Consider the following 12,001-nt stretch of genomic DNA (forward strand, 5'->3'; position numbering starts at 1 on the left):
TTGCCCCACCTGCAGGACAATGAGACGAGAACGAGTCTCTCTGCAGTGTCTTCTGCTCTGTGTACAGCCGCAGGGCAGCCTCTGTGCCAAGCTGGTTCTGCCCAACTCTGGTCAGAGGGAAAATCAGGCCAAACAGGAGTTTGGTCCCTGTGGACAAAACAGGGGGCTTGACCAAATTGTTTCTCTTGTAAGCATGGTCTTGGAGTCTATGTCCATGGGGAAAATAAATCAATTTAAAAAATAATAGCGAATTCCCCTAAACCTCGTTCTCTCTGGCACATACAAAAGGATCCTCTCTAGCTAATTCAGACTCCAGGTTACCTGCTGATGGGTCTCTCCCCGGGCCTGGCACACACCAGGTGCCCCATCAATGGAATGATGAGACCTCTGCCTGTGACAGTGCAGAGGGGAGCACTGGTGGCAGGAAGTGGCTCTGGATTTTGCCGTTAGTGTCCTACTAGCAAAGCTACCTGAGGGGCCTCCACCTGCACACAGGCCCAGATTTTCTCTGCTGCTGTGGACGTGGCTCCATGGCTGAGAGAGGGTGGGCCTGCTGGCCTGCCGAGCTGCTTATTTTATCAGAACACAGTTTCCACAACTAAGAAGGGTGCAGCGGGCCAGTCCCGGCTGGGGACTATGGTGCTCTCATCAGCAGCGTGATGCTGGACAAGTTAATCCTCACTCTGTGCCTCAGTCTCCTCATCTGTACAATGGGGGACTAGGAAACAGGTGCAACGACCTCTTCTTCACCCCAGGCAAGTGTTGGCTGGTTGCAGGCTCCCTTCTTTGGAGTCCAGACATGGCCTCTGATTCTTCCTCATTAACACAGGATGCAGGATCCATGGTCACCAAGGGCCCCTCCTACTTGCCTTGTTTTACTCCAGGATTCCCCTGGCCTGGGGAGTCCCCTGGAGGGGCAGCCCCAGCCCCAGGAAGCCAGCCAGTGGTTTCTGTCCAATGGCCTCTGAAGACTTCAGAGCCACAGAAACAGGCATGGCCTGGGCAGAGCTGTTCAGAGTCATTATCTGGCCATGGGATGGGGACAGTCCTCAACCTAGACCCTCAGCCTCAGACTGCTCTGGTCTTAAAGAGCAGCAAGGGGCTGGGGGGGGGGGTACCCTCCTCTGCCCTCTGTGTGGCATCACGCAGGCCCTCTGGATCCATGTCGATGAGCCTCAGCTCCCTGCAAACTGCATAGCAGCGGTTTAAATGCCTGCATCCTAGCCTGCCATCTATCAGCTGTGCAATCTTGGGAAAGTTACTTAACCTCTCCGTGCCGAAATTTCCTCATTTGAAGAATGTGATTGATAACAGACCTGCTGTATAGGCTGTTGTGAGGCCAATGTGAGTGCTTGGCCCACTGTGCTACCCAGATGCTCAAAAGCTTCACCAACCACAAGTCGCCTCTTGTAGTTATCTGGCGGTGTCTGTAGGTCCTGTCACGCTGACATTTTAATACCGTTTATGGGCTGTGCTGCCCAGGGAATAATGTGCCTGGACCACCCAACCAACCGCACCTGCTAGAGAGGACCTGAGCTCCAGAGGCACGTCTTAGTCTTAGACTAAGATATCTTAGTCTTTGGGGAGAAAGCTCTGGTCTCTCTGATAAGACTGGCCTGTCCCTGCTCGCAGCCCCAGGGGGTACCTGATGATCCACCCATTCAAAAGTTGGGAAGCAGAAACCTCTACTAAGACATGGCCTGACAGAAGCCCCTGGCAACATGATGCCCCCACGTGGAAGCGAGGTAGGCAGAACACATGCATTTAGGAAAGCTTTGGTATTAAAAATCAGTTTTAAATCCCGCTGCAGTAATAACAGCAGATACCCCCCTAACCACAAAGTGAACGGCGCTGGTTCAACGTAAAACCCAGAGCCAGTCCAGGCACGCCTCCCCCTACCCCTTCGCCATCCCCGACACCCACCGCTGGGTCAAACAGGCTCCTGTTCACGAAGGGGAATCTGTGCCAGACTTTCAGGGCTGTGTCTACGATGCTGTGAGATGTCCCTGAGGCTGCAAACCTCTTGGGGCTGGGTAGGTGTGGCTGCAGGAGGGGCCCGCTTCTACAGAGGGAGGTGGCTGTAAAGTGCTCTACACAGGAGTGATGGTCAAAATACATAATGAATGGCACAATGTGAGCACTGACCAACTGGAACCAACCCACTGGAGCAGTCCCAGGCCAGGAACGAACCCCTTAGCTGCTGGGTTGTGGGGAGATGGGGGCAGGGACCTAAGAAGGCCAAGGCTGGGCATGGCAATTGCAGGGAGGGGTCCTGAGCAGTGTTTGACTAAGTGGCATGGACGCATGTACATTAATATTCTAAGAACCCAAATGTAGCACTCGTGCGTCCCAGGCCAGGAGGTGCCACATCCTGCAAATGGTGACTATAGAGAAAACAGTGGCTGAACCCTTCCCCTACACCTCCCACTCACCCCTTCAGCCTCACCTCCCCCAGGGTGGCACCTCCCTCAGACCCGTACACTGTCCTTCCCAGTGCCTGGGTCTCTGGGCTGGGAGATTTGTGGCTGCTGCCATAGGACCGTTTGGGACATAATGTGGCCCAGGAGATGCTGTGGGTTAAGAGTCTGCCCAATACGCGTCTCAGTCCACACACACCAAACAACTCACACACTGGCCCTGTGTGCCTCATTCCATCACCACCTGCCACCCCTCGGGTCAGTTTGACCAGCAGTCACCAGAGATGCAAATGCCCTCCCTTTGGCTTCTGGGTGAGCAAAGGCGTTCTTCCATCAGAGTCATGTGGGGTTTCAGAGTCAGCTCCCCTGGGAGCTGAACCCTCCTTGGCAATTTACCCTCTGGGCTCTCAGGGTTGAGCATCCCCAGTGGGGGAGAGTGCAGGTTTCCTTTGGGGCTTTCTTAGGATCCCCGCAGGTTCTGCCTGGTATACAGCAAGGCCGCATGGGACTGTGGCCCAGCACTGTTGAGCTGGAACCCCAGGGACTTGCTGTGTGTGCCCAGGCAAGTCCCTTCCCCTCTCGGGGACAGTTTCTCATTTGTACCATGAAGGAGTGGGCAAGACCTGGTTGAGCCCCCTTTGACCTGTGGCCAGAAAGCGCTGCTTGGAAGGCTTTTTCTCTGGGAGTTACTGATTCCATAGAAGCCCAGTGTGTCTTTAGCCGGGCACAGTGTCATGCCCCTATAGTCCCAGCTACTTGGGAGGCTGAGGTGGGAGGATCACCTGAGTCCAGGAGGTGGAGGTTGCAATGAGCCGAGATCATGCCACTGTATGCCAGCCTGGGCAGCAAAGTGAGACTCTGCCTCGAAAAAAAAAAAGAAAAGAAACCCAGCGTGTCAGAGCCGGCAAGGCCACCAGGGGCCATCATGTCTCACCATACAGATGAGGAAACTGAGGCCCCAGAGATGTAAGCCAATGGCAGAGCTGAGCCCGGAACCAGTGCTCCCCTCCACCAATCTAGCTGCTTATTTTCCAAAGGCCAGAAACTACCTTTGACCTTGTTTAAGACACTACTAGATCCTGGGGCTGGCTTAGTACAGACTCTCGGCCGGGTGGCCTGCTCCGGTGTTGCTGCAGAGTAGCCTGGACTCAGCGGCTTCACTCACACTTGTAAAGGGAGTGCCGATGAGTTACCGCAGCTTCCATGGAAATAGGGCATGCTACCTCTCAGCCCTCGGGGCCTGGAGAGACCCCCCAGGGTGCCACGTGGTGGCGAGCCTTAACTCTGCCCTGCACCACCTGAAAACAGGATGACAATTCCTGCTCTACTCAATCCACAGGGCCACATGAAGACAGAAGGAGGCACGCAGGGGCCAGAGCTCTGTGCACTCTCAGGCTTGGTGCCTTTGCAAAGGCTGACCACAGCCATCACTCTAGCACCGTTGCTCACAGTGGCCAGTATTTAATTTTTTTTTTCCTAGTTTCTCAACAACCAGCAAAACAGGGGTGAGCAGCGTGTGAAAACAGAGTGCCAGGAAACATGTGTAAGACAACCCCAGGTGTCGGGAGACATGTGGGCCCTGAGACTGTGATGGAGCACCTGTTTCCATGGTGATTGAATCAGGAGAGGAAAACCCATTGGGCCATCATCCGGTCTTGCCTGGGGAGTGAAGGACACAGCCTCTTGGGTCTTTCAGGAGCCCAAAGGTGACACGTTCAGGGGTCCTTGTGCCCCGTCCCCACATCTGCCCCGCTCCCGCTACTGCCAGGAGCAAGGCTGAGGACCTCAGGCTTCAGGGAGTCTGATGAGAGGGACTTCACTGGGCAGGTGTCACATGTGTAACATTTATTGTATTAATACTTAACAAAGCCCTCCAAGACCCAGGCTCCCCCTACCCCCTACCTTGGGCCACGTCTTCATCTTAGTCTTTGGGGAGAAAGCTCTGAAGTCAAGTGGTGAGTTTTCCAGAGCAAGTGGAGGGGCACAGGGAAGGCTCTGAGCCCACCTTCCCCAGAACACCTCAAGCTCTGCCCTGGCCCCAGGAATGGAGGTTTCTGCCATTCCTGAAGGTAGAGAAGGTCTGGGATCTGCTATCAGTTTGTAAACAAATGATTCTTCTCCTTGACACATTCTGTTCTCTGCTCTGGCCAAAGCTCTGGCCCTGAGACCCAGTGAGATCCTGGTAGCTGTCCAGGCTGAGAGGGAGGCAGCCTGCAGCCTCGTCTGTCACCAGGTCCCCTTGGAGTTGGGAACACCGACGTCCTGAGACTTAGTAAGAAGAGTCTGAGGGGCTACTCCTCTCTCCCCGTGGCCCCAGTTACTGGGTGTTCTCGTATTTCAGGTATCTAATCAGCCTGCCTGGGAGCGGCAAGGTGTCTAGGAGTTTTATACGGTATTTCCCAATGGCCTTTCGAACCCGCAGTCGGCAAAGGTGAGCCAGAGGTCTTGGAGGTTCTGAAAAAAGGAGGGAAAGAGAGAGGCTGATTTGTCATTTGCAATAAGCAAAGGGATTGCATCTGTGACCCCAGCCTATGGGAGGTGCCCAGCTGATGTGGCTGGGTAAGAGAGGGAGTGCCTGCTGCTGGTCACCCCAGTCCCTGCCAACTAAAGAGATCCAGCAAGCCACCTTCCCATTGTTCACCCCTCATTGATCTGCACAGCCCACGCAGTGCACAGCGTGGTTAGCACACCCATTTCACAGGTGCGGAAACCGAGGTTTAGCAAGGTTCTGAGCCTTGCCCAGGATCCCTCCTGGGACTAGTGGTGGTGTCTCCCTCCTCTTGAGCCTCTTCCTCTTCACACACAGCCTGGGCCCCCAAACACAGCCTTAGCAATGGGGTCAGAGGGTTTGACCACTTAAGTGCCCCTACACGTGGAATTCAACTTGGAGCTCCCAGTGGTGCTGAGAGGCCAGGATAAGGGGGCAGAGACTGGCAGCTCCCCTCGGGCCCCAGAATCCCACCTGGCTGCCTCCCCCAGGAGCCATGTAGTGGAGTTTTCTGAGCTGGGGAGTGGGTAGAGGTAAGAGCAGGGATGAACGCATCCAGTAATGGAGTAATTAAAGGGCTTGTAGAATCACAGAATGTCATTCATTCATTCATTCATTCATCAGGCGAATGCTGAGCCCCTCTGCTGCACCTAGCTCTGTGCTTGGGCCAGATACGCAGAGGTGCCTGCCCAGAGGCTCTAGGGGAGGCTTCCACAAGAGACGGTGCCCTCTGAGTGAGGTCCTGGGGGAGGGGCAGGAATTTCCAGGTACGGAAGGGGGACAGGGGCATTCTAAGCAAGGAAAACAGCAAGTGGCAAGGCAAGGAAGTCATGCAAGCCTGGGGCTGGAGGGGCAGGTGGGATGTGGAGCAAGGGCGGAGGGCCAGGCGGCTGCAGCATTGCCTAGCGAAGCATTCACACACCCATCACTGTGTTTCTGACACTTCCACTGCCCTCTGAGCTGCCCTCTGAGTTCACTGCCTTCTGAGCTCAGATTTTTCTACCACATAGTACCCCAAAAAGCAGGGAAGCATCATTCCTGTTGCCCAGGCATCTTGCCTGGTTAGTTCCTATTTCTGTCTCCTAAATGCTGTGGTCTGGATAAAAAATAATGTGGTTACCTTGTACATAGAAGGTCTTGAATATATATTCATTTAATGGCTGAATTGGAATAATTAATGACAGGCATTGAGGCCAGTTAGGACACTTTTTTAATAGTCCAGAAAATAGATGGGGAAACCCTTAGGTAACAAGCTCAGAACATAACCTCCCCTCTGGGAAACTCAGCACAGGCTGCTGGTGAGCAGAGGACACGGAACCATGAGGGCTGGGCTGGCCAATCCATGGGCTCTGGGTAGTTCCTTCCCAGAATAAGGATGTCAACGTTGTAGCATTAAACAAACAAGCTCGTGGGGACCGTCTTGCAGGTGGAAAGTGGGCTTTAAAGTAACCCAAATAGATATTGGTTAAGAACAACTGGTTTTACTGGCTAACAAATGCATACTGCACACTAAGGTCTCTGCAGGGATTTCCCTGGGGCATGGTTTAGTTGTGGGGGACCACCCTTCTCTAAGGAAGGCAGGAGAAGGTGACAGAATGGGTAGGACTGATATCTAGGCATAGACTGCTCCACCCTCTAGTGGCCAAGGATCGTGGTGACAGCAACTAATTATTCATTAGTTCCCTGAAGGTTTATCATGCATCTAGAGTTAAGCCCTGAGTGAATGCGCAAGCTGACGCCTCCCTCCTCCATCACTGCCCCAGAAACTTTATCAAAGGCTTCAATTCAAGTGGCTTCCAGGCACCTGTGCCAATGAAAAATCCTACAGCACATTTGGGTTCACAGGGGTGTGGGGATCAAGGAGGAATGTAGTGAGTCAGAGTTGGGGCACAGGGGTGGGCCCCCCGAGGCTGCACAGTCCCACCTGGGGACAGGAGCAGTAGTGGTGGAATGACAATGACCTGCTGCAGGTCAGCCTCCTTGTAAACACTTGGCCAGGGCAGGACTGTGCCCTCAGAGCCAGAGAAAGCCCTAGGGTAGCTGGAATGCCACTGCACAGATACCCATTTCTGTCACCTGTGGCATCCTGTTTGCCCAGGTGAGCTCCAAAAATGCCTAAGAGGGATTCTGGCTTCCTCAGCCTGACTTAGCCAGGCAGCGCCATCTACTCTGCACACATCAGAGGGACAGTGGCCGAACTCCACTTCACTGTGCCTGGCACAGTTCAGGCGGGTCCAGCTGAAAGGAGCTGGACAACGAGCCTGGCCAGGCCCCTCTGTTCAGGTGGGGAGAGGCCTCACCCAGCAAGGCCCTGGCAAGGCTGGCTCCAGGGTTCAGGGGCCTGTCTCGCACACCAGGGTGTTCTGTGCACCAACAGCCTTGGTGTCACCTGGGAGCCTGTTGAAATGCAGACTCCCCGGCCCCGCCCCAGACCTGCGGAATCAGAAGCTGCATTTTTAACAGGACACTCAGGTGCTTCATGTGCACTTTAGTTTGAGACATTCTAGACCACCATCCTCCCCTGTCCCCTCCTACAATGCCTCTTGGTGGCCCCAAATCATTCACAACCTACCCTGAAGGTCCCGGTACCCCTCAGGGAGCTGTAGCTGTTTAAAACATCATGGAAAGATGTAGCGGAGAGACTCTGGGGTTGGTCAAACCTGGGTTTTAATCCCAGCTCTGCCACTAACTAACTGTGACTTTGGCCCAGGTGGCACAGCTCTCTGAGAGGCAGATTCCTCATGTTTCATCCAAGGAGTTACAGAGCCTGGCAAGCAGCAGGTGCTCACAGGGTTAGGAACAGTCGCATTCCCTGAGGCCTGGGACTCTGAGTCAGGCAGGGAGATCTGCCAGCCTTGGCAGCAGCAGCAAGTCCCTACCTGCCTTCTCCTTGATGACGGCCCAGTCCTCAAAGCTGTCGATGTGTTCCTTCAGCCGCGAGCAGAGCTGCACGTTGCCCACGTAGTCCAGGAGGACATCGATGATGGGTCCCGCCCAGCGGCTCACCTCTGGGGCAGATACGAACTCACAGAACTGAAAGAGAACACGCCGGGACCAAGAAGTGAGTTCATCCCACCTGCAAGAGCCTGCGGCCAGGGACGGCAGCGGATGTGTCCAAGCACAGACACTGTGCACACCCAGGCTAGGATCCCCTGAACCATGTCCCCTCAACACAGGCTTCTGCTGCCCAAAGTGGAAGACGGGCAACTTGAGCAAGTCACATCACCTCTGAGCCTCAATTTCCCTATCTATAAAATAGGTATATGAAACCAACTCCAAGGGGATTTAACATGAGAATTAGGTAATATGAACATAAACTTTGCACACAGTAGGCAGCCCATGAATGATCGCCATTAACCATTAAAATAATGAGCTCCAGGAGAGGAGTGTGTCTAACTTCCTTTTAAGTTCTGACTTTTTTTTTTTTTTTTTTTTTTTTTTTTTTTTTTGAGACGGAGTCTCACTCTGTGCCCAGGCTGGAGTGCAGTGGCGCGATCTCGGCTCACTGCAAGCTCTGCCTCCTGGGTGCACGTCATTCTTCTGCCTTAGCCTCCCGAGCACCTGGGACTACAGGCGCCCGCCACCACACTCGGCTAATTTTTTTGTATTTTTAGTTAAGACGGGGTTTCACCGTGTTAGCCAGGATGGTCTCGATCTCCTGACCTCGTGATCCGCCGGCCTCGGCCTCCCAAAGTGTTGGGATTACAGGCGTGAGCCACCGCGCCCGGCCAAGTTCTGACTTTTAAAGTAACAACATGGACGTGTCCTGCCTCTGGGTCGCTGGCTTTCTGCTTCTGACCTGACCCTACACCAGCCTGCTCTTGACATGCCTTTCCGGATCGTGCTTGTTTCACATCGCATTCCAGGTGTAGGTTTGCTGGAGGTGACGAGCCTCTTAGTTTGGCAGAGTTCTCCGCTCCATCATTGATTCCTTAAATTCCCCAACGCAGTGGACCACAAGAAGGATTTCACCGTTCCAATGCACCACTAAGTTCTGCGGCCTCTTAAGTGTGCTAACCACCGGTTCCGCTGCCTCCAAAGTGAGCTAACCCCTAGTTCCCTCCAAAGCTCCCTCCAAAGCGCCCTAAGCGCTAACCCACGCTACCCAGGACGCAGGTTAACCACCGTGCTCTGCTGCCTCCAAAGCTGGCCACACTTCCCCCGAAGGGTGTTAATCACTAGTCCACGCTGCTCACCCGGCCCCGCCCGCCTCCCATGCGCGCGCGCGTCCCTGGGCCACACCCAAAAGGCGTGCTCCCCACCGCCAGCGCGCGCTGCCCACCTGCACCACGCTGGGCTCCTTGTCGGCCGCGGGCGCGTCGTTGAACCTGCTGGAGGGCTGCGGGGCCGGCGGGTGCGGGCCGTTGCCGTAGAGGCATGAGAAGCAGGGCTCGCCGTCGCAGCCCAGGTCCATGAGGAACTTGAGCAGCGACAGGCACTTCATGGCGAACATGATGGTGGCGGGGAAGGCGGTGGGGTGCGTGGCGATATAGGCGTCGATGTTCGCGCCGTGGTCCAGCAGCAGCTGCATTGTGCGCAGGCAGCCGTGGCGGATGGCCACGAGCAAGGGGCTGATGACGTCGCGGTTGGGGTCGGCGCCGTGTTCCAGCAGCAGCTCGGTGGCGTACACGTTGTTGTTGACCACCGCGAAGTACAGCGCGGAGCTGCGCCGGTCTTCGTAGAGGCGCGCGCGCTCGGGCGCCAGCGGCGTGTTCACGTCGAAGCGCGCGCTCAGCAGCGCCTCCAGCACCTCGTCGTGGTTGCGCTCGGCCGCCAGGTGCAGCGGACTGACGCCGCTACGGCGTATGCGCGTGCGGCTGGTCACCGGCAGCAGCATCTGCACGATCCTGCCGGGTCGAGGGGCGGGCGCGGGTGAGGGGAGGGTCGGGGTGTGGACGGGTAGGGCCGGCGCCGCCAGCAGGAGCGCTCGGGCGCCAGGCTCGGCTGGTCGCCCTGACCGCGGGCTGCGACGCGGATCCCACCGGCAGGGGGCGCCGCGGGTCAACCATTCTCACCCCACTGGGGAGGGTGGGTCGGCTGCCGTCTCCGCTTTACAGATAAGGAAACTGAAGCTCAGAGCGCTTCAGCCACCCTCCCAAAGTCACATAGCCAGTAAGGGGCAGAGCTGGGCTTCAGACCCAGAACCCTTGGCCTCCGAAGTCTGAGTTCTTAAAAACCTCAGCCAGACTGCACTAGGGTTTCAAGAAGCTCCCACTAATTTATTTCAGGCTAAGCGCTGTTGCCCATTGCCAGCTCAGTTATTTGGAGGAATTGCCTGGAAGGCCCCCAAACCCAATGAATGTCCAACCTCCTCCCTGCAGGAGGCAGTAGAGCCTAGTGGCGAAGTTTGGAGCCAGACCCTGCTCTCTCTGGGGGAGGACGGACAGGGACAGCCAGATCCCAGAGCCCACCGTGTGCCAGGAGGCTCCTAAAGGCTTTACAAGTGCGATTGGGTTTAATCTTTACAATAACCCCTAAAGCAAGGCTCATCATTCCCATTTTGCAGATGAGAAGAGTCAAGACTCTGAGAGATGAAGGGGCTTGCCCAGTCATACAGTCAGAATAGGGGAACCAGGGTGTGTGCCCTCCTCTGACTCCAGGGCTGAGCTGTCCCTATCTTGCTGTCCTGGGACCCCAGTGGAGCCACGAGATCCTGAGGACAAAAGGGGACAAATGTGTTTGGCCCCAACTAATTTGGCCCCAACTACTACTGCCCCAGGCCCCAACCAGCCCATTGTGACCATGAGGTCACTTACACTCCTCTCCTGTCAGTCTCAACACCTCCCTCCCCGAAGGCTGACGCTAGCTTCTCCCAGTCTCTCTGCCTCACCTTCTGGGTGTGGAGAACTTGGTCAGCCACTGCGGAAGCCTGAGCTCCCTGCAACCACCAGTTCCTCTCTTCCCTAAAACACGAGCACTGATCTCAGCACTTTACCTCTATTCATCTGTGAAATCCTCCCAGTAGCCCTCTGAAGTGAGTACTGTAATATCCTCATTTCAGAGATGAGGAGACAGAAGCCCAGAGAAGGTATGTGACTCCTCCAAGGATACACAGCCAGTAAGTGATGGAGCCAGGATTTGAACCCAGGCAGTCTGACCCCAAAGCTGCACTCTTAACAACGCCCCTACCTCTTGTGTAGCAGTCAGGGTGACAGTTAATATATCCCGGGGTTTTGCAGTCTTCATAATGTGTTAACTTGCCTGCCCATTTTACCTTCACTTCAGCCCTGGGTGGGAGTGGCCAGAGCAGGCCTGTGGCCTTCTTTTTAACAGATGTGGCTCAGAGAGCCGAAGTGACTAATCAGGGGTCATAAGACAATTCTGGGGGCTCAACCCCAGGACTCTTTACCCCTTCTCTTGGCTCTCTTCTCCTACAGCCCTGCCACCTGCAAGAACAAGCTCCTGCACCAATATGATTCCAGACCCTAATCCGTCCAATCCCTGCTGACAGGTGACCTCACAGCCTCCTGTGGGACTCCAAGGAGGTGGCCATTACAGGGGGTGGGGCGGTGGGGGAAGGGGAGAGAAGCAGGTGCCACCAGGCCCATTCCCACGCCTCTGGCCTCCTGGCACACAGGCTTCCTGGAAATCTGATGCCAGCGACCTCCTGCTGGGATCTCAGTGGAAAGTATTATGATTGTTAGTGATGCTGTGTTTGGCTAAAATCTGACTCTAAAACCTCAAAAGGAAATTCACACACACGGGGGGCTAATTGCCTCCTAATTTCTATTTGTGTAGGCACAGGAGGCCTGACTTTGCTCTGCAGAGGTGCTGGTCAAAGGCAGGCCTGGGCCTCACCCTGGATGGCGGCCACGGCCAACAAATGCTCTGCTAACAGCTGTAACGTGCCCAAGAACGGGAAGGAACAGTGAGAGGGGCTGCCCCGGGGCCGCTGGCCAGATGGGGCTGGTATCTCTGGCAGGTCACAGCTGGTCTCCGGCAGTTCTCCATGAACCAAGGGAAAGTGGCAGAAATGTGGGAACTTGAGCATTGTCTCAGTTATGTGGTGAATCATCTTACTGCGGCAGGACTCTGCCAATCAGAAAGTGAATGTGTAACGCCGGACAGGCTCTGGAGATCAGTGCGTCCAGCTTTC

At 55.3% G+C, this 12,001-nt stretch overlaps 1 protein-coding gene across 1 annotated transcript in view; it reads right to left on the reverse strand.

Annotated features, from left to right (window-relative positions):
- Positions 1–4,247: 4,247 nt before the first annotated feature.
- Positions 4,248–12,001, reverse strand: part of ASB2 (ankyrin repeat and SOCS box containing 2) — a 42,334-nt gene continuing 34,580 nt past the window's right edge. The window contains exons 8-10 of the mRNA XM_003832806.4: positions 9,188–9,752; positions 7,785–7,938; positions 4,248–4,871 (exon numbers count right to left, since the gene is read on the reverse strand). Coding sequence (XP_003832854.2) covers positions 4,735–4,871; positions 7,785–7,938; positions 9,188–9,752 — 856 coding nt within the window. The 3' untranslated portion in view covers positions 4,248–4,734. The remainder of the gene's footprint in view (positions 4,872–7,784; positions 7,939–9,187; positions 9,753–12,001) is intronic.

This window comes from Pan paniscus, chromosome 15, assembly GCF_029289425.2.
Source record: "Pan paniscus chromosome 15, NHGRI_mPanPan1-v2.0_pri, whole genome shotgun sequence".
NCBI lineage: Eukaryota > Metazoa > Chordata > Mammalia > Primates > Hominidae > Pan > Pan paniscus.